Source organism: Hylobates moloch, unplaced genomic scaffold (genome assembly GCF_009828535.3).
Source record: "Hylobates moloch isolate HMO894 unplaced genomic scaffold, HMol_V3 SCAFFOLD_4, whole genome shotgun sequence".
Lineage (NCBI taxonomy): Eukaryota > Metazoa > Chordata > Mammalia > Primates > Hylobatidae > Hylobates > Hylobates moloch.
In genome coordinates, this window is record NW_026652279.1 from 61,079,099 (window position 1) to 61,102,594 (window position 23,496).

At 37.8% G+C, this 23,496-nt stretch overlaps 1 protein-coding gene across 5 annotated transcripts in view; it reads right to left on the bottom strand.

The window, feature by feature from the left end:
• Positions 1 to 23,140, bottom strand: part of TFG (trafficking from ER to golgi regulator) — a 40,513-nt gene extending 17,373 nt beyond the window's left edge. The window contains exons 1-4 of one of the 5 annotated variants that reach the window (XM_032150301.2): positions 22,999 to 23,140; positions 17,770 to 17,996; positions 11,491 to 11,574; positions 2,657 to 2,803 (exon numbers count right to left, since the gene is read on the bottom strand). In XM_032150301.2, coding sequence (XP_032006192.1) covers positions 2,657 to 2,803; positions 11,491 to 11,574; positions 17,770 to 17,953 — 415 coding nt within the window. In that variant the 5' untranslated portion in view covers positions 17,954 to 17,996; positions 22,999 to 23,140. Of the gene's footprint in view, positions 1 to 2,656; positions 2,804 to 11,490; positions 11,575 to 17,769; positions 17,997 to 22,708; positions 22,960 to 22,998 lie in introns of those variants that run through there. The other 4 variants (XM_032150303.2, XM_032150302.2, XM_032150300.2 and 1 more) reach the window with 4 other exon arrangements.
• Between the last annotated feature and the right edge of the window lie 356 nt (positions 23,141 to 23,496).

The following is a 23,496-nucleotide window of genomic DNA, read 5'->3' on the forward strand; positions in this document are numbered from 1 at the left end:
TGTGGGTTTCTGGGATTCATTATAATGTCTACTTTCTTATATACTTAAACTTTTCTATAATAAAATGTTTAAAACAACAATAGAAAAAATGTCAAATATTATGAGTAGGTTAAATTTAAAATCATGCTTTTCTTCTAAGGATACTAAGATATTCCACAGGCCTTTATACTACTGTCTTGTGAAAGAAAAAGAGTTCAAGAATAACCTACATTTTACAAATAGGAATCCAAGTCCAAGATACAAAAGACATCAAAAGAAACAAACAAAAAACACGAACAAGTAAACAAAAAGACTGTTGCTAACCATTTACTCAATTAAGGGACAATGATTATCACTTTTGTTACCAAGCAAGTAAATGAACATCAGTTCTTAGATCACCCCTGTAATCAAGACAAAATGTATCTTCTGAAAAAAATGTAAGTGCTAAACGGAATATAAGTACCCACAGCACACACTGGCTGGCAGCTCATTCATTCCTAACATACCATTCCACGCTACCCTAATATTTTCTTAATGTTTGGAAAAAGAAAACTACTAGAAGTATTCCTTTAAAACATGTCTACCAGTTATCTATCTTCCCTACCAACTTCCCTCCTCTAATCCCAAGAGCATACCACGTCAGTCTTACAAATTGTTTCCCCTCACATCTCACTACCTATGCCTCTTTTCACTTATCACAAACTAAAACCATCAAGAAACACACTGTATGTCCTACCACTTGCTCCATTAGCTGCTGGAGATACTCCAACAGGTCAGTCTTCTATCTAAGGTAGTTTACACATCATTTGCATCTTAAAGGAAAACAAGCATCCAAGAACCGCTGTAACAGAGAGCTGAAGACCACAGGTGGCCACATTTCTTGGTGAGGGTAAGCCACAGGTTCTAAATAGCACTGATAGCTGATTGGCAATTTCATTTTGTGGACTAGATTTCAGTTTCTGATGTAGGTTTGTTTTTCTTTATTTTTTTAAAAAATTATAACTATCTCTAAAAATAAAATGTAGATTGTATTATTCTTATATCATCTTATCATCAGATATGTCAGACAGGACACAATAACTAGAAGATGGCCATACAAGAAAACAACATAATGGCATGATTTCCAAGATGCAGAGAAGAAACCAACTTTAACATCTTTTACATTAACATAGGTAAAAAGCTAACAATAATACGTATAAAAAATATAGAAACAAAGAATAAAGTATAAACAGTAGCAAGAAACAGGTGAGGAAAAAGTTTCACCTAAAGCAAAAAACTCATAAATCCATTCCTTAGAGTAGAATGTGGGCCACTGTAGCTAATTTCTGAACAGTACTGGCTATACTGGTTAAATTCTCATCTACATTTCTTAATATTCTGCAGATGGTTAAATCCCCTGAAATTATATGCAAATGTTATGTCAGCATCTATGAATTCTTCTGGAAAAATTGTCTAACTTTTTCATTGATTCTTGATCTAAAATTGGAAATCTTTGTTTAGAGAGGTAGGGCTCAGAATAGGCAACCTTCTTTGATCTGAAACATAAAAGGTTTCATCATAAAGTGACCAAGAGGATCTCATTATAGTATTCAGCAAATCTCCACTATGTTCTGAAATAGAAGTGGAACTAGAAATAATCAATCACCAAATATATATTAAACATCTATCATTGACATAATTCCATATGACTATTAGAAGACAGGAAGAGATAAATGATGGAAAATACATCTTTATTTAAACTGTAACTAAAATAAAAATAGAAAACAAAAACTCCCAAATTATTTAGTGGCCAAAAATAGAATACATGCCATTTATCCACAAAAATTATCTCATGTTAAGCCCTTTATATGCAGTCATCCAGACTAGATTTTTTTTAAATTACTATTTCACAATATGGACAGTTTTAAACATAAGAAAATTATAAGCAAAGAATTTGTAAAAAAAATAATAATAAGAGTTTTCTTTAAATGCAACATCTAAGAATCTTAAAAGAAGAAAGCAGTTTTTTAACTCCACTTTCAAGTCATAACACATACTTAAAGTTCAGTCCACATTTTAAAATACATTTGGTCCCAAAATTGTCAGTTCCAAATGTTGATACATTTTGCTTTATCTTAACACAAACAGTACATGTCATCTATAAAATGGGGAAAAAAATCAGTTTTTCTTTAAATATTATTATTAAAAACTGTGTTTCAACTTTGTAACATACCGTTTTTAATGAATATTACTAACCTAAGTGATTTTTAGTTGAAAATACTTCCAACACTATATAATATTCATGAAATGATTTTCAATTCCCAAGGTTCATTACTTATCTATTACACTAAAAAGGGTTCATGTGTCAAAAGGATTTGAAAACTGACCTGTGTAATAAATCCAAAAGTCTAAGACTAGTTGCAAAAGAATCACCCAGAAAACACTTTAAAAATAGGATTTCCAGGTGCTACACTCCAGTAAGTCTATGATGAGATCCAGGAATTGGTATAACGAAACCTCCTACTAATCTTGATGAACAGCAAAGTTTAGGAACACAGACATAAATACTGGTAGAGAGGCAGAGGAAGAAACAAGAGTGACACTGGGGGTGCCATCCTTCTCCTACTTAAAAAGAGTTTTTTAAAACCTCCAAAAAGACTAAGAACAATAAACAGAATACAATGGATTCAGGGTTTACCATTTTCAGGAATATTGGTGGAAGGTCCTGGTTCTCCAGGTGGTTCCAAGCTATCCAATAAACGATTCACTTTATTTCGAAGTTCTATCAGTTCTCGACGGAGGTATTTCACCTGACTTGATTCAAGGGGTCTTGGTTGGCCATTAACTGAAATAAAAACATTTATTTGCTTAAAATTAGAAGTTCATGAATAAGTATACTAATAATATGCAACAAGGAAAAATAAATACAATTCCCTTAAAAAAACAAAAACAAGATATCGAGGTAATGGAGTAACTTTAACAAAAAAAAAATTCTCTATGGCTAATAACTTATTTTGGAAAAAAAGCAGCATTCATCAGTCTTTCTTGATGCCAGACCTATAGCCTATGACCTTACTAGTAAAAAGGTTTAGTAGGAAAATCCGAGCTCTACTTTTTAATAGAAATGATTAAATTTAATAAAAATCATAACTTCAAAAGCTCATTTTATTTCATGCTGTTCTTAAAATAATATAATTTATTAAATTTAATAGAAATTATTAAATAAAAATTATATAACTTAAAAAGCTCATTTTATTTCATGCTATTCTTAAAATAATACAAAAATACCTTACTCTATACATGTTTAAAGATATAACATGACTGATAGGTCTGTTATCCCTCTTGCATAACTGTCTTGAAAAAAAAAAAACAGCTAACTAAAATAGCTGATCTTAAAAGAAATCGTTAAAAACATATATGCAGGGCCAGGCATGGTGGCTCACACCTGTAATTCCACCACTTTGGGAGGCCAAAGTGGGAGAACTGCTTGAGCCCAGGAGTTCAAGACCAACCTGAGCAATACAGTGAGACTTCATCTCTACAAAAACCTTAAAAAATTAGCCAAGTGTGGCGGCACATGCCTGTAGTCCCAGCTACTCAGGAGGCTGGGGTGGGAGGATTGCTTGATCCCAGGAGGGGAAGTCCAGTTGGCCGAGATCACTCCACTGTACTCCAGCCTGGATGACAGAGGGAGACCTTGTCTCAAAAAATTTTAAAAAATAAATATAAATTTTAAAATATATGCAGAACTTATCTACATCATGACTGTCCTTCAAAGCAGTTACTTCCAGAAACAGTATATAAGCCACAAAATGCCAGAGATTACTCAGTAATCTCTGGTTGTGATTTTTTAATGAAAGCAACATTACTTCACTTATTATTCATTTTGTCCAAATGATTTTCAGTTGACTGAAAAAAATGAAATCCTTCATTCAGCAACAAACACTGTCACCACTCAGGTTATTTTTAAAAAGAAAAGAAACAAAAGTGACACAAGGCTCTGATTGCAAACCCCAAGACAGGAGTTCAAAAATTAAACTAAAATGCTTTGCGCATTGCCAGTATACATACATACAAACTCCCGAAGCACCTAATTAGAAAAGGACATCTATGTGAAAATAAAAGTTCAGGGTGATTCTTTGTTAAACATGTTTCAAAATCAAACCAATTATAAGCTTTTAGAAGAAAACTCCCCAGTAATTCATATACTCCCTGCATAGCTATGAAGTTCAATACAATCTCCTGCCTACGTCAATTAATTATTGGTTTTCACTTGGTATTACTGTTTTTTCTCCAATATTTGATGAGAAAAACAGCTCCCAGCAGCCAGAAACTGGTCTGGTGCAGTAAGACAGGCCTTAGTGTTGCTGGAAGCTGGCCTGGCACTCACAGGTAGGCTGTGGTGTTCTCCCGTTGAACACAAATATTTCAAAGAACACCAACATCACACAAGACTATCATCTGTGATAGATCAACAGCCCATAACCATGCCAAAACTCAGACAAAAACAAGAACACTGATCACACCAGAAAAATGACCAAACCTTTTATCTTGGCTAATATGAGTGACTGCTACTAATTTACCAACTGCAGCTTTAGCCTCGCTTCATTCCTCTCACCTTCCAGATAAGATTTAGTAAGACTCATTCCTCTCACCTTCTAGACAAGATATGATAAGATACCCAAACACAGAATCATCTCTACTTCCTGAGAGCATCCAATGCAGAGCAAAGCTCTACCTCCTTGAACCTCATCCAAAATCAGCTAACACAAACCCAAGCCCAACAAAAAAATCCTTTTCTAACGTACTTGTAAGACATCCTGTTGTTCTCCGTGGTATTCATTCTCCCTTGCTGCAGTAAGTCAGTAAACCCAACTTCATTCAACTACAGGTGTGTTCCTGGTGGTCTTTGGAGCACACTGATACATCTTACCAGAACTTTTAAGAACCTTGCACTTACATTCCTAGTATGGCCTATAATCTGTTATTATCTACTTAGTGGATTTAAGAGCACTAAACTCCAAATTATACTCAATTAAAAGTTTAAATTAGCTAAGTTTAAATTAATTAAGTTAATATTAGGTGTCAGCTTGATTAGATTGAGGAATGCCTAGATGACTGGTACTGTTTCTGGGTGTGTCTGTGAGGGTGTTGCCAGAGGAGACTGACATTTGAGTCAGTGAACCAGGAGAGGAAGACCCATCTTCAGTGTTGGTGGGCACCACCCGATCAGCTGCCAGTGCAGCTATGACAAAACAGGCGGAAGAAGGTAGGATAAGTTTGCTTGCTGGGTCTTTCGCTCGCTCTCCTTCCTATGCCAGATGCTTGCTTCCACTCCTCCTGCCCTTGGACATCAGACTCCAGGACAAGAGACTCCAGGTTTTTTGGCCTTTGGACTTTAGGGCTTGTCCCAGCAGCTTCCCAGGGGACTCTCAGGCCTTTGGCAACAGACAAAGGCTGTACTATCAGCTTCCCTGGTTTGCAGGCTTTTGGACTTGGATTAAGCCACTGAGCCACTATCAGCATCAGCTTCTCTCTTTCCCCAGCTTGCAGATGGCCTATCATGGGACTTTGCCTTGTAATCACTCTGCAATTCTCCCTAAAAAAACTCCCATGTATCTTATTGGTTCCATCCCTCTGGATGGGCATAATAATGTATCTTCATTAGTGTGAATATAATCATAAGACTTTAATGAACCATTTCAAGCACACAACAAGATAAACTTACTAAACACCCATCTTTGTTAAAGCTTAATATATATTTATATATTTTTTGAGACAGAGTCTTGCTCTGTCACCCAGACCGTAATGCAGTGGCCTGATCTCGGCTCACTGCAACCTCTGCCTCCTAGGTTCAGCAATTCTCCTGCCTCAGCCTCCCAAGTAGCTGGGATTACAGGCGTGCACCACTACAGCCAGTTAATTTTTTTTTTTTTTTTTTTTTTTTTTTTTTTTTTTTTTTTTTTTGTATTTTTGGTAGAGACGGAGTTTCGCCATGTTGGCCAGGCTGGTCTCGAACTCCTGACCTCGTGATCCGCCCACCTCGGCCTCCCAAAGTGCTGGGATTACAGGTGTGAGCCACTGCACCTGGCCAAACCTTAATATTTTTTTCATCTTTGCTCCTAACCACCAAGAAATGAAACAGCATAGACATAATTAAATCTCCCAGAGTACCTTTCCTCAAAACCCATTCCCCTACTTGATTTTAAATAATTTTATGTTTCATCCAAAACAATCTTGCCATGTTAGATTTATCCCAAGTATCTTTTGTTGTATATAATTATAATTGGTATTTTAGTTACATTTATAAACCTTTTATATTAGGCATACAGCAGTTGTTCTACGTAATAAATGCCCCCATATGAGGAAAAAGAATTCCCTTTTGGCCAGGCTCACGCCTGTAATCTCTGCACTTTGGGAGGCCAAGGCAGGCAGATCACGAGGTCAGGAGATCGAGCCCATCCTGGCTAACATGGTGAAACCCCGTCTCTACTAAAAATACAAAAAAAAATTAGCCAGGCGTGGTGGCAGGTGCCTGTAGTCCCAGCTACTCGGGAAGCTGAGATAGGAGAATGGGGTGAGCCCAGGAGGTGGAGCTTGCAGTGAGCTGAGATCACACCACTGCACTCCAGCCTGGGAAACAGTGGGAGACTCTGTCTCACAAAAAAGAATTCCCTTTTATTCATAGTTTGCTATGACTTTTCAACATGATTGAGATATGAATGGCTTTTCTTTATCTAGAGATGATTCAGTTTTTCTCCTTTAATCTGTTCTATGGAAAGTAGTATGTGATTTTCTAATTTAAAGCAATCTTAGACTCCTTGGGTGAGCAATTTTGACAATGGTGTGTTTAAATATTCACTGATGAGTTTGATTTGTAAATATTACTTAATATTTTATATCTATGTTTATAAGTGACACTGGTTTGCATTTACTTTGGCTGGTTTTCATGTTAATGTTATATTAACCCCACAAAATGAATTAGTGTATATTCCCTCTTTGCCTATGCTCTTGAATAGTTTGTATAATTTAGAATCATCTGTTCCTTAGGTATTTGGTATAATAGTTGGTCCAATTTCTTTAATGTTAATTGGGGCAATCAAATTTTCTATTTCTTGAAACAGTACATTAAATTTACCTAGGAAATTGTCCATGTCACCTGAGTTTTCAAATTTAAATAAAGGAATTCATGGTATATATAAATTTTTTAAGTTTCTACTATAAACTTTTCATTTCTAACATTGCTTATTTGTGCCTGTTTCTCCTTAACTAATCCTCATAAAGATTTGCCGACTGCATCTTTTCAAAATTGTTGATCCTAACAATTCCGATTTCTAGTTCACGTCTGCTCTTATTATTTCCTTCCAAGTTATTTGAGCTTTGTCCTTCTGTAACTGTTTGAATACCTAGCTCAAAAATTTCCAATCCAGTTTACTAATACAAAGTATTTAAGGCTGTAAGTACTACTCTAAGTACAGCTTTAGCATTCTCTAAAAACTTGGTTACATAGAAGTCATTATCTACTTATTTGTAATTCCCATTATTATTTCTTCTTTGACTTATTTAAAAGCATATTTTGTCTCCAAAAGTAGGGAAATTTGGATTACATATTCTGTCCAATGGTCTCTAAAGAAGCCAGAGAATATGACCTTTAAGATATCTAATTATCTGTTATATTTGGGGATTTTCTGGAAGACTTGATTTATAGTCAACTTCTATAATGCACTATGAGTACTCAAAAAAAAAAAACTGTATTTCTCCCTAACTGCTAGATGTACAAGACCAACGCTGTTTGAGTCTGCTTGATTTATCAGCTCTCCCATAATTGTAAATTTATTGATTTATCTTTGTTCTGTCAAATTTTCTTAGGGGAAAACATCTAAAGCTAACATGCATAAGTGTTCAGATTGTTATATAGTCCTAGTGAATTATTCTTTTTATCATCATAAAGTGACTATTACTACTCAAGTTTTTATATAAGTCTATTCTGTTAATAACCAGCTTTTTTTGCATTTGTCTAGTCTCTTTTTCTAGCCCTTTACTTTCAACCTTTGCATAATAATCTTTTATGTCTCTTGAAAGTAGCATGGAACTGTATTTTTTTTTAAACTCCATTAAGAGATTATTTTAACCAATATATGTAGTCAATTTCTGTGTACTGTGATTAGTATTCTGTTCTATCTGTTGAGCTTTATACTTCTTTTATTCCGCCACCACTTTCTACTGAACTCAACAGGTACCCTTGTATTCTTTTTTTCTCCTTTCCTGACAATGTCTAATTTTTCAATTATAACTCTTACATGTACACCATGCATACTTCTGCATATGTAGTATGCAATTAAAAAAATCTAAAGGTAATTACAATCTTCCTCCCAAATAAGTCCTTAAAATATTTTTATTCCTATCACCCCTTCCTTTCTTACATATTATTGCCCAGTATTTTTGTCCCAAATTGTTTTTATTCCCTAAGAATATTAATTTTTTGTAACAATCAATGCTCATTAAAAAGTACACATAAATTTCATAAATTTCATTGGTGCTTCCCAATCCCCTGACAGCCCAAGATTTAAGAGTTAAGCTTCCTTGACTTTTTCTGTATCAATGGAAAAGCTTTTCTAAAATAGTTTTTGAAAGCATAGCCTACTGAGGGCCTGGGACCAGTCAACAGTTTATCTGCTCACATTGCTTCTTGCATCTTTCACCACCTTCTGGACTAAATTTCCTTCTTGATAAAGACCATTGTTAAAAATTATTTTAACAAGGGTCCATGAGTGGTAAATTCTCAGTCTTCAAAGTATTTTTACTTCTCCTCATTCGTGAAATTTAGTGGAGTATAGGATGCTACTTTTCTAGTTATTTTTCTTTACTGTTTGCAACTGTGATACTACTGTCTTTCAGCCTCTATTATTACTATGAAGAAGTCTACTAACAGTCTAATTGTTTCCTATGTGATCAGTCTTATTCTCTCTGGCTACTTTTAAGGTAATCTCTCTGTCTTAGACATTTTCCAGTTTCATGATAATATGTCCAGTGGGGATTTACTTTTACTTATCCCTGCTCAAGGCTCCCTGTGCTTTCTGAATCTGAGGGTCAATATCTTTTATATAATTCTGAAAATTTCTTTAGTCATTACCTCAATGTATTTCCACTCTCCCATTCTCTCCTTCCTGAAACTCTGAATAGAAATATTCTGGATGTTCTCATTTTGAACTTCTCTTTGCCTGTGTTTTTGTGCTTTACTCTGTAATTTCTTTGGATTTCCTTTTCAGTTCACTAATTCTCTTTTTAGCAATAACTAATGTGTTCAACCTATCCACTTAGTATTTAATTTCGATCATTATATTTCTCATCTCCAAGTTACTTTAAGTTCTTTATAAAATCTGTTTATTCTTTTGTGTAACACAATAGCACCTTGCTCTTACGTTCTCCTTTTTTTTTTTTTTTCTGAGATGGAGTCTCGCTCTGTCACCCAGGCTGGAGTGCGGTGGCGCAATCTCGACTCACTGCAACCTCCACCTCCCAGGTTCAAGCAATTCTCCTGCCTCAGCCTCTCAAGTAGCTGGGACTACAGGTGCACAACACTACAGCTGGCTAATTTTTTTGTATTTCAGCAGAGACGGGGTTTCACCGTGTTGCTGAGGCTGGTTGCGAACTCCTGCGCTCAGGCAATCCACCCACCTTGGCCTCCCAAAGTGCTGGGATTACAGGCGTGAGCCACCACAGCCGGCTGCTTTTATATTCTTATTCCTTCTTCTATGTCTTAAATAACTTTTAATTTTGTAGACTACCACATATCTTAACTGAAGTTGTTGAAAATCTAATCCTGCTATTAGTTGTGTCCAGTGGTTCTTGCTTACATGACAGCTTCATATGTCTTATGGTTTTGTCTGTGAGAAACCTATGTGACCTGGATTGAGAATATACCCCTCAAGAGAGATTTTGGCCTTTCTTCTGAGATTTTTCTAAAATGGTAACATCTGGGCTTGGGAGTTACCAAACTACACAGATAGTTTAAATTTAAACCCAACTCACCTAAGGACCACAATTATGAATCCTCAAGGGAGACTTCCCAAGCCCCTGACGGCCCAAGGTATGAGTTAAGCTTCCTTGACTTTCCCTATATCAAGGTAGACTTTTCTAAAATATTCTTTTTGAAAGCATGGCCTACTGAGGGACTAGGACCAAGGGCCTACACCATGTAGACGCCAGATGGCAATTCCTTAAATTATGCACGCTAAAATCTCTACTATCACCACCAAGAACACCCCAAGTTTCAGCTTTTGGTACATCAGGCCTTTAGTTCCATCTATTTTTTTGTTCCCTGGATATTTCCCTTACTTTCCTGGGCAAGCTGAGTTACAGAATTCAAAAAATACATTTGGAAGTTTATCTAGCAGATCCTGTTTAAAGTAAGGGTCTTCAGATTATCTAATCTGCTTTATGCCTAGTCAATAGTTAAGTATTTTACATTCAATACTGTAAAAAGATACCTTTATTTTAAATAATTTTAAACAGTTTTTGTTATTAACATTTAAATTCTGATTATTCATATTCATCCTTCCTAGATGGAGATGAAATAGATACAAATTAAATCAACAGACCATGATCATATTTCATACTGAACTCTACGGTTCATGCAACAAAATTAAAAAAAATAAAATAAATGCTAAACAAAACAACAAAACCGGAAAAAGTGTACACATTTTATTTTTCACATAATCACACTACCATTTAACTCTGTAATCTTTTCTATCTTGTCCCTTAAGAGTTCTGCCTTGCATATCTATTAAGATCTAAAAGAAAAAATCTAAAAGATTAAAATTAGTCTTCTATTGGTTTTTATCAGAACTATTTTTAATCTCTAAGTACCCCTTGGAAAATACTGTCTAAAGCAAGGGTCCCCAACCCAGTGCTGCTCTGTGGCCTGTTAGGAACCAAACCAGGCTGCGCAGCACAGTAGGAGGTTAAGTGGTGGGCTCCGCCTCCTGTCAGTTCAGCAGTGGCATTAGATTCACATAGGAGTGTGAACCCCATAGTGAATTCCACATGCAAAGTGGAAGTTTCATCCCGAAACCTTCTCCTGCCCCCTTCCATAGAAGAACTGTCTTACATGAAACCAGTTTCCAGTGCAAAAAGGTTGGCGACTACTGGTTTCAAGTATCAGACTTATATGTTACACCCTGAGAATAAGTAACAACATACTGTAATGTGAAGGAAGATAATTACAATTCAAAAATTCTAATACAGCTAAATTAAAACTATAATACTGTACCAGGGATACCTAAGTTATGCCTGATTTCAAAAAAATAACATACTTAACACTCTGTTCTTACTGAATTAAACTTCCATCATTTTCTTAAAACATACACAGCCATAAGCTTCAAGTAATCTAAAACAACTACCTGAACACAAATAAATGTAATAATAGTTGAATAAGTTATTGCTCACCTGAGTCTTTAAAAGGAAAAAAGCCAAACTTCTTTAAAATACAATGAATAAAATAGTAAATTTATTAGGAAGTTTACTACTCACCAAATAATGTCAGTTTCAGTATCCTACTACACTGAATTGCAAAGGAAAGGTCAGAACTATCAAAAATTGTTATAAGATCTCCATCTGGAATTTAAAAAAAAAAAAGGGTTTTTTTAATTTTTTAAATTTTCAGATTTGTATAAGCAGTAAACTAGTAAAAATTAAAAATCCAAAATGTAGATTGTAGAACATAGTTGGACTCTCCCACAGAAACCTTAAACTTTAAAAGTTTGTCTAGCAAAAATGCATTTGTTCAAAAACACACTAAATCAATTTTGCTTATTACTCTTATGGCAAGGTATTTACACATATCCACATGAAAAAATATTGCTAAAGTGAATCCATTAAGTGCCTTAATATTTATTAGTCACTAAGAAGAGATTCTTAGAGAGCAATACCATAAATTGTTGGTTTAGACTGAAATCTTTTCATTCCAAAAAATTTACATCTTTTACCAAGAAGTAAAAAAGTTTCCCAAAGTTCAAATCTTAATCACAGGTAGAGTAAAACACTACTGTTGCAAAACTGCTTTAATGAATGGATAGACAGTAAATTCTTTCAGGTCACTGACCATTTTGATATTAAGATGAAAACAATCAACTCTCCACAGAAAAATATTTATATATTCAAAACAGTGCATATTTACGACCGTGAAATCCTCCAGATCTCAGGGATAAAGAATGCCATAATTGGCATACCAACTGTGTGTGTCAAAAGCTTTCAAATGGCTAAGGGAAAAATACATTCTCTAAAGAAAGCAAGAACAGAAAAGCAGCCAGAGACAAGGAGTTCATCAGGGACCTCTGCAGGGTGTCTTCACAAACAGTTGGGTGGGGAGGAGTTCTGTCCTGGGCAGGCCACAAGACTACTTCTGGGATGCTCTGCTGCACCTACTTTAACACTAATTAGGTGGATTTATTTTGGACAAAGATGACAAAACTGAGAATTTTATAATTGTTTTTAGCTCCTTATAGCCAGACCCACTTCCCATAACATACCTGTTTAATGTTGAACTTTCATAAACACATTTTTTAAAGAAAATAAAGTAGGTATGTAAAAGAAGAAAACTTCCTGTTCTTTTTTCTTTTCTGAATCCTACAACAGAAACAGAGTATCTCTGATGGCAGGAACTTTACCTAAGCCATCCCTCCACTCTACTGTCTAACAGAATCTAAGGGACACAAATCAAAACAATCAAAAACTTTTTGGCCAAGTGCGGTGGCTCACACCTGTAATCCCAGCAGTTTGGGAGGCTGAGGTGGGCAGATCACCTGAGGTCAGGAGTTCGAGACCAGCCTGGCCAACATGGAGAAACTCCGTCTCTACTAAAAATACAAAAATCAGCCAAGTGTGGTGGCATGTGCCTATAATTCCACCTACTTGTGAGGCCGAGGCAGGAGAATCGCTTGAACCTGGGAAGTGGAGGCTGCAGTGAGCCAAGATCACACCACTGTACTCCAGCCTGAACGACAAAGCAAGACTTTGTCTCAAAAAAAAAAAAAAAACCAAAAAAAACCCATGAAATACAAAGTTGTAACTAAATGTGGAAGACAAACTATAACGAAGACACCTCAAGCTAAGGGTCCATGAACTGTGACCAAGGGACAAAATCCCTGTGTTGTTATAGGTCTGTGAATGAAAAATGGTTTTTACATTATAAAAAAAAGATGAGACAGAGGCCTTATGTGACCCACAAAGCTACAATATTTATTATCTCTGATCTATTAAAGAAAATGTTTGCTGACCTTTGCCCTAAACAGTAGTTAAGAGAAAGCCAATCAATGAGGTCAGTTTGAGATAAATGCAAAGCATCTTTAAGTGGAAAAAAAGGCAGTTAAAGGCCAGGCACACTGGCTCATGCCTGTAATCTCAGCACTTTGGCAGGCCAAGGCAGGAGGATCGCTCGAGCCCAGGAGTTCAGGACCAGCCTGGGCAACACAGTGAGACCCCCATTTTGATAAACATTAAGAAGAAGAAGCTGAGTGCAGTGGCACACGCCTGCAGTTCCAGCTACATGGGAGGCTGAGTGGCAAGGACTGCTTGAGCCCAGGAGTTCAAGGCTTCAATGAGCCATGATCACACCACTGCACTCCAGCTTGGGAGACAGAGCAAGACCCTGTCTCAAGACAAAAATAAAAAATAAATAAAAATAAAAAATAAAAAAAAGACAGTTAAGGAAGTACTAGCCAGAGCAATTATGCACGAGAAAAAAATAAAGGGTATCCAAATTGGAAAGGAAGCAGTCAAACTGTCCCTGTTTGCAGATGACATAATCTTATATAAACAAAAACCTAAAAACTCTCCCAAAACCCTCAGAACCAATAAATGAATTCAATAAAGTTGCCAGAAACAAAATAAGTACACAAAAATAAGTAGTGTTTCTATACACATACAAAAAAAAAAATCAAAAATGCAATCCCATTAACCATAGCTACAAAATTTTTTTTAAATATCTAGGAAGAAGTTTAACCAAGAGGATGAAAAACCTCTACAAAAAAAAAAAAAACACTGATGAAAGAAACCAAAGAGCATACATATGTAATGACATCCCATGCTTATATAAGAACAAATATTGTTAAAATGACAAACTACTCAAAGCAATTTACAGATTCAATTCAATTCCTATCAAACTACCAATAAAATTCTTCATAAAAATTTAAAAACAAACAATAAAACTTGTACAGAACTACATACAACCCCAGACAGTCAAAGCAATACTGGGCAAAGAACAAAGCTGAAGGTATCACACTTACTGACCTCAAAATATACTACAAAGCTGTAATAAGCATGGACTGGCATAAAAACGGACCCACAGACCAACAGAACTGACACAAAAACAGACCCATTGACCAAGAGAACACACAGATCAATAGAACACATAGAACAATAAAACAGAATAGAGAACCTGGAAATTAATCCATGTTATCTATGGCCAACTGACTTTTGACAAGACCACTCATTAGGAAAAGGATAACCTCTTTAATAGGTCGGGAAAAGATTTCATGAATAAGACCTCAAAAGTGCAGTCAATAAAAGCAAAATTAAACAAATATGATTATCTCAAACTGGAAAGCTTTTCTGCACAGCAAAGAAAACAATCAACAGAGTGAAAAGAGAACTTACAGAATGGGAGGAAATACAACTACTCATCTGACAGAGGATGAATATTCAGAATATACAAGGAACTCAAACATCTCAACAGCTAAAAAACAATCAATCCAATTTTTAAATCGGCAAATGATCTGAACAGACATTTCTCAAAAAAAGACATAGAAATGGTCAATAAATATATGAAAAAATGCTCAACATCACAAATTATCAGGGAAATGCACACATATCAGGAAAATGAAGATCACAACAAGGTTCACCCCAGTTAGGATGGTTATTATCAAAAAGACAAATAACAAATGCTGGCAAGAATGAAGAGAAAAGGGAACTCTTATATATTATTGGTAGGAATGTAAACAGTACAGCCACTATGGAGAACAGTATGAAGGTTCCTCAAAAAACTATAAATCGAACTAACACACGATTCAGCAATGACACTACTGGGTATTTAACTAAAGGAAAGGAAACTAGTATATTGAAGAGAAATCTGCACTCACATTTTACTGCAGCACTATTCACAATAGTCAAGATATGGAATCAATCTAAGTGTCTAACAACAGATTAACTGATAAAGAAAATATGGTATATATACACAATGGAATACAATTCAGCCATAAAATGAAGTCCTGTCATTCACAGCAACATGGATGGAACTGGAAGACATTAAGTTAAAAAGATAACACATGCTCTCTCTCATATGTGGAAGCTAAAAAAAGTTGATCTCATACAAGTAAAAAGCAGAACTTATGACAGTAGAGGCTGCGAAGGGTAGGGGAAAAGAGGGATAGGGAGAGATTTAATAAAAGACACAAAATTACAACTAGATAGAAGTTCCAGTGTTCTACAGCACTACAGGATGACTACAGTTAACAATAACATATTATATAATTTCAAATAGCTAGAAGGAGAATATTGAATGTTTCTAACCCAAAGAAATAAATATTTGAGGTGATGGATATGCAAATTACCCTGATCTAATCCCATTATATGTAATGAAACATTATTATGTACCCCATAAATATGTCCAATTATTATTTATCAATTAAAACAAAATTTTTTTAAAAAAGCACTCTTGGGACTTTGCTAAAAAAAGAAAAAAAAAGTTAAAAAATCTGAATTGTAGGCTGGGCATGGTGGCTTATGCCTTTGGGAGGCCGGGTTGGCAGTATTGCTTGGGGACAGGAGTTCAAGGTTATGGTGAGCTATAATCATGCCACTGCACTCTAGCCTGGATGAGAGTGAGACCCTGTCTCAAAAAAAAAATTCACTGATCAAATTAAGGCACACATTTCAAAGTCACAGAGGTGCAAATCAATGTATGATAAACATAAGAAAACAGGAAAAAAAAGTACTATCCTTTATTGTTTCTTAACATAGACAACTCTCAAAAATTTGTTCTAGGTACTCTTAGACTACACATCACAAAAACAAAGGAGAATTATACCTTTAGCTAGATGGTCAATTTAACTGATCACCAGTGATTTACACTTCTCTTCCACAGTATAAGTTGTGCTAAGTGGCTTCTCAGCCAGGGACTATACTTCCCAACCCATTTGCATCTTAGCAGAGCTATGTAACTGGGTACTGACCAATGTCATAAGGGCAGAAATGACATACATCATCATCAGGCCTAGTGAGTAAAATCTCCCATATGATTCTTCATACTCTGTCTTCACTCATCCGCCTGCCAATGTCAATGCCTATGGTGAGCTTATAAGCCATGTGTTGAAGGTAACAGCTTCTTTGAACCTGGATCCCTGAAAGATTTTTCAACTATTAAACCACTCAGATTTTAAGATTTCTATTATATCTGCTGGCATTACTTTAAGCCAACCCTAACACAGACAGAGAAAAAACTGTTAGTGATAAGAAAACTAGGTTAAGCAGTGTCAGAGATGTTAAGAGGTAAAAGTATTTAAAACCAAGGATGGTATGGGTAGCAGTGCTAAATAGTGAGGTCAAGATTAAATACACTGCAAGTAAGTTCAAGAGTAAAAAACACTGGTAACCACCTAAAGAGAAAATTGGTGGTAAACCAGTGGAAACACTGGTAACCACCTAAAGAGATGTTAACGAAGACAGGTTAAAGAGTAGGAAATACAGTCTACTACTATAATTCTACTCAGTGTGTTTGCTGAAACATTTTTCATTCAAAACCTATTTCCATAAAGAGAATTCTGTCAACAAATGAGTCTGAGAACACTGCATACTACCAACTTCTGAAAATGTATATAAGCATATTACATAATCTGAAAACTCCTAAAATAAAGAAACACTTTTGTAGTTGTTTAAACCAGCTTTCCCTTAGTTGACCATGAAATCCTTTTTCATTCAATACATACTAAAACCTTTCATTCTGGGAAAGAATAGAAAAAAAATTTTTTTAAGCTAAAAGAAACCAGAATTATATGGACAAAAGGAGAAAACAATGCTTGTAAAAATGTATGTGAAAATGTTCTAACACTTAAAATTCCCTTCTAATAAACCATTTAGTTTTTTGTTTTTGTTTTTGTTTTTGTTTTTGTTTTTTTTTGAGACAGAGTCTTGCTGTGTCACCCAGGCTGGAGTGCGGTGGTGCGATCGTAGCTCAATGTAAGCTCCACCTCCTGGGTTCAAGTAATTCTCTGCCTCATCCTCCCGAGTAGTTGGGATTACAGGTGCACACCACCACACCCGGCTAATTTTTGGTATTTTTAGTAGAGACAGGGTTTCGTCATGTTGGCCAGGCTGATCTTGAACTCCTGACCTCAAATGATCCGCCTACCTTGGTCTCCCAAAGTGCTGGGATTACAGGCATGAGCCACTGCGCCCGGGCGCACTTAGCTAATTTTAACTGATAAGAGAATTATAGTAACTATAGGAACATCACATTCAATACAAGAAAGTGAGGTCTCAACTACCATGAAGAGAGGATGGGAAAGAGTCCAATAAAAATGGGCAAAATAACACATACAATACTTAAGACTTTAAGATCAGGCATGGCAATTCATGCATGTAATCCCAGCACTTTGGGAGGCCGAGTCAGGACTGCTTGAGCCCAGGAGTTTCAGGTGACACTGAGCTATGATCACACCACTGTACTCCAGCCTGGGCAACAGAGGCTCTCTTTTTTTTTTTTTTTTTTTTAAAGAAAAAAAGGACTTTAAAAAATAGCTTTAAAAACACTCTTACCTTCATCTTTATACTTTATTGTTACTTCATCATTACTCAGAAGTTTTCCTCTGAAAACTCGTTGCATCATTAGCACTAATTCATCATAAGTAATATCTTCATTATGAATAGGAATTCGCCGAATATCCTCCCCAAGTTGAGCTTTGATGATTAGCTTCCCACTTAGATCCAACTGTCCGTTCATGGTGGACTCCAGGATGTTCTATATATACAACTCTAGAGAAAGACTGATAAAAGTAATTTTGATAATTAAACAACAAAACATACCTTAAAAGTTGAGAGCAAAGCTACTATTAGATGCTAAGAAACTCTAGCCTACAAAAGATTCATTATCCCCATGTTACCATATTTATGTTAAAATGGTCTGGAGGCAACATTATTTTACTGTAGGGATAATAAAATAAGCTTTTATTTTACACCTACTATTATTTTTTCTCATATTTAACTGTTCATCTGACATTACCATTTAGATTTTTCTTAATAGATCTAAAAATAAATTCCTGATCTTCCACCTAAAAGCTGCCTCTCCTAGAGGCTTATCTTCCTTCCTTTGAGTTGTATAAGACAAAAAAATCTTGGTTGATCTCTTTTTCTCAAAACTTACATCCAAACTGCCAACAAAATATGGTTGCCACTGCCTTTAAAATAACTCTGGGGTCCAACCACTTCAGCACCTTCACTGCTATCAACTTGATTCAAGCCACCATCATCGCTTAGCCTAAATGACTGGAAAAGACTCCTAACCAGTCTGCCTGCTTTTTACCTTTGCCCACTTTTAATCTAGTCTCAGAACACCAGCGTTAACACTGTTAAGTAAAACCTAGTATCATTGTGTTCAAAACCTTCCAATGCATTCTCATCTCAAAAAGCAAGACCTATAAACTCATCTGGCCTCCAGTCCCTGGCCAAGTATTTAACTTCATTTCCTACCTCTCTTCTTCACTCACCCCTGCTATACCCATACTTCAAGTTTTCCCTTTGTCTTGACCCCTTCTGATACACCTCATATGATTCAGATTCCTTATCAAGTGTTAACTGAGAGAGGTCTTTCCTAACCATCTAATTTAAAATGGCTCCCGTCATTATCTTCTTATCCTGCTTTATTTTTCTTCAAAGCACTTAACACTACCAGACATTAAAAATTCATAACTTTTTATTGTCTTTTCCACTTGATGGTAGGAAGTAAACAATTATGTTTTCCATATTCCCAGAGCCTACAACAGTGCCTAGCAGACAACGGTCATTCAACCGCTGTTAAATAAAAGGAAAAATAACTACTGGCTTCAAAACTCTATTATCCTATAAACCCTAAATGCTAACTCTGAAGAGAGAGTTACGTGTGAATACTCAAATAGAGCCTCAAGTTTTTCTAAGAAAGAACTCATGAGTGTGTCTTTAATTTCCTCTCTATGTGAGGGAACTGAAGGAGAAAGGACAAATTAGTAACACCCACCAGAACTTTTTAAAGACTGTCCACTGTGCTGCATACTCCATAACTCTCCCACCTGGGTGGGTGTGTACGATTGGACTGTATACTTTATTAAATAAGACAGTATCAAACAACTGGCCACTAAACACTAATTGGTTACAGAATTTTCCCTTAGGTTTTAATCTTTAATTTTATTCAGTATGACTATCCTGTAATGACTTTTTTTTTTTTTTTTTTAGTATGACTATCCTGTAATGACTTTTTTTTTTTTTTTTTTTTTTTTGAGCTGGAGTCTCACTCTGTCACCCAGATTGGAGTGCAGTACATGCTATCAGCTCACCGCAGCCTCCGCCTCCTGGGTTCAAGGGATTCTCGTGCCTCAGCCTCCTGAGTGGCTGGAACTACAGGCATGCACCACTATGCCCAGCTAATTTTTGTATTTTTCAGTAGAGATGGGGTTTCACCATGTTGGTCAGGCTGCTCTCGAACTCTTGACCTCAAGTGATCCACCCACCCTGGCCTCCCAAAGTGCTGGGAATACAGGCGTTAGCCACCAAGTCTAGCCATGACTGTATAATTTTAAATTCAAAATAACGTTAAAGGTCTCTAGCAAGTTAAATAGTTGCTAGATAAGAAGGGAGGATATACTTATCAAATAATGGATTAATATCTCTTCTTCTCAAGGCCAAGATGTTCCTGAATGTTATCTATAATCGCTGAACATTTTCTAAGCATCAACTCCTTCCTCCTCCTGCACCAAGAAAATGATCTCTTGAGACTTTTCAAGGTGTCCTACAAACTACTGGCCACATTCTAGTTTCAGCTTCTGCCTTACTACTAGCAGCTTTCTGCTTCCGCCTCTTCAATCTGTCATTTCATTAATGCCACACTTCTCTGCAATTATTCTTTATTATTTTGGAGTATGTGAAAGCACTCACCTACTCCCCCAACATATCAACCCTTCAAGTACCTGAAAAAAGTTTTCATGAATCCTATTATATGAATATTATATATTAATGCTCTACTATCTTCATATAAATACCCTAGGTCCTTCCATCTAGTCCTTAAATTAATATCTCTAGACCCCTCACCATGCTCTCAACAGGTTATATTTTATAAATAAATCTTCAATGAAATGGGTCATTAAAACTAAATATAACACTCTAAGGTCAATGCAGAATAGAGTGAACTGCATTTCACTCTAGGGATGCCATACTTATCTTAACGCAAAATAAGAATACAGTTAGCTTTTTATCTGCCAGTTCTCACAATGGACTTCTCATGAAGACAGTGATTAACAGAAATCTCCATACAACCAACTCTTCGCCTTCTACAATCAATGCCTTCTGCAATGCCTTCTGCAATGCTTTCTGCATTCAGGAACTACTTATTAAATACCTACTATGTGCCAAGCTCTAAAGTATAATTACTTCACCAAGATGGTAAATATTCCATCTTGTTTGCTCTGGCAGCCTAAGAGTAATAAAGACCATTCAATAAATCAATGTATTTGTTACCTTCTCCTTCCTACAAGAAGTGTAAACCAGCAATAATGTAAAACGAACCAGTGCTTAGCTTCAGTGAGCTGGTACTATCTATTCCCAGCAGCACCCAGAAAAGTGCCTGACACATAGAATTTAAAGACTTTAAATTTTTTAAATTATGGGAGAAGAAAACTGTAATACAGATCAGTTTTTACATCCGACCCTCACACCCCTCACACTGCACCTTCTTTATGTAGCTAGAAGTGACTTCCATCAGACACACTCCTAATTAAGAAAAAAATTCCAGCTTTGAATATAATTGGTGGTATGTCCTTCTGACTGGGGTACGGGTTTGTTGCCCAATTTCAATGGATTTAAAATTTGAGGGCCAGGCGCGGTGGCTCACACCTGTAATCCCAGCACTTTGGGAGGCTGAGGCGGGCAGATCACGAGGTCAGGAGTCCAAGACTAGACCGATCAACAGGGTGAAACCCTGTCTCTACTAAAAACACAAAAATTAGCCAGGTGTCATGGCACACGCCTGTAATCCCAGCTACTCAGGTGGCTGAAGCAGGAGAATCGCTTGAACCCAGGAGGCGGAGGTTGCAGTGAGCCGGGGGATCACGCCACTACACTCCAGCCTGGGCAACAGAGCGAGACTCCGTCTCAAAAAAAAAAAAATTGAGTCACGTATACTTTCTATCTGCCATGTTTGCCTGCAAATTCACTTTTTGTGTTTCCCATTGACTGTAAACATCTTGTGGCCAGGAACCAGTGCTTCTTTCCTAAAGCTGTCGTTTGCTCTTGCAGTCATCTCCCCAGAGTAAACACAAAAGTATCTCAAAAGTAAGTGTGCAACAAGTTTCCCTTCAAGAGGAAATCCCATCCCAACACTACTTCATATACAGAATTCTGGTACTCATTTTCTCTTCCAAAGTAGAGACTGGTATTAACTAGTTCCTAGAACTGCCAGTAGGAGGCCTACGACAAGCTCTTCTCCCATCTTGTCCTTGCTCCGCCCCCTCTGAAGTCCAGAAATGACTCGGCTTCTAACTTGTATAATATAACCCTCCACCAGGAACACTTTTCTCAGCACTGGGAACAATCTGACATGCCCAAGGTCATATAAAAAGACTGCCTCCTGAACCAGGTTCTAGGTTCAGTGGCCAAACTTCTGGTTCTACTACCTCTAAGGGTAAGACCCTGCTCAATTTCAGAGGCTGTGGCTTAGGCACCTCCTGAGGGGAGCAGTTTCCTTCAAGAAATACTAAGCCAAGTCAACCTATAATTATTCTGAAGAATGCCAAGAGGCCTCAAACCCTGCCTCAGAGGCAGTGTAGCAAGACAGTAAAGATTCTCACTACTAGCTATGTGATCTTAAGTCCTCGAAGGCTCACTTTCATCACATTCGAAATGAAAACAACAATATCTGAATTTGGAGGGATCCTCGTGATGATTAAATAAGACAGTGCATCCAAAGTACTTACTATAGTGTCCAGCAAAGCAAACTCTTAAAGTTATCTAGAATCATCACTATAAGACCAGGCTGGGCCTCCAGCTGGCGCTTGATTAAGCGCTAACTTAGCCAAGAAACGAGGCTCCGATTCAGTGACCCCAATTAACTTATTCCCGTAGGCGCCACTCCACACCCTTCCGAGCTCCTTCGGGGATTGGGCGCCGGCCGCCCCAGACCTCCCAAAGCCCCTCTCCTCTCAATACAAACGCTTGGAGGCAGGCTACACCAAGGCATTAGCTGGCGCACTCGCCTCCCGGAGCCCCGAGGCGCGCCTCCTGGCCAGCGCGGCCAGGGGTTGCCTCTCTCCCCTCCCCCTCCGCGACCTCCCTTCCCCTCCCCCCATGCAAGGCCCCACTCGTCCTCCCCCGCGCCCCCTCCTCCCTCCAGCCCCTTCCCACAGTGCCTCCGACCCCAGCCGCTGGGCGGTTCGAGCGAGGCCCTCCCAGCGCCTCCTAGTCTCCCGGCCTCCTCGGAGACAGCGGCAGCAACCCCCGTCTCCAGTGGCCATACCGGCTTGCGGAGGCCGCGGCCGCCGCCTCTCCGCAAGTCTCCGCTGAATGGGCGGACGCGAGGCCACTGGACTGGGGCGCCGCGGGGAGGCGGTGGTCACGGCCCGCTAGGTTGCCCTCCGCGACCGCCGCACCTCGCTCGCAGGCTCGCGTGAGCCCCGGCCAATCGCGCTGACCCAACAAGCCTAGCGAGAACTCGGGCTCTGTACGTGGCAGGTGGGGGAAGAACAGAGGCGGGAGCAAGAAAAAAAAAAATGTCCTTTCGCCCCTCCTTACTGCGAGTGGACATACCCAGGACGCATGCGCGACGGCCCGAAGCGCAGAGCTGGCTGGGTCCCGGCTGCCTCGGCCGAAAAGTCCCTGCTTTCTCACTGGACGACGGGGTTTAGGAAGCGTGAGCTGCCCCGATGCACGCATGCGCGGGGCGTGACCAGGAACTTCCGGTTTTCTCGAAAGCGTGTGTTTCCGTTTCTCGCCAATGGGCGGGGTGTAGTGCGCTGTTCTGGACTTCTCGCGAGCCGGTTGCAGTAGACGTCTGTCCAACTTTAAGTGGTTTTTGTCGTTGTTGTTGACCATTGTAGTAACAGCTGAAAAAGAAGAAACCTTTTCTTCTGCAAATCCATTCATTCATTATTGGGAGCCTACGCTTTGCCAAGCCCTGTTCTAGGAATGGGGGTGAATCATTTTGTGAGCAAGGAGTTTCCAATTCAGCAGGGAAGACCTACAGCGTTTATGAGCAAGGACAAATCTGTAACTGTGTAAAGGACAAAAGCTGGGAAATTAAGGCTA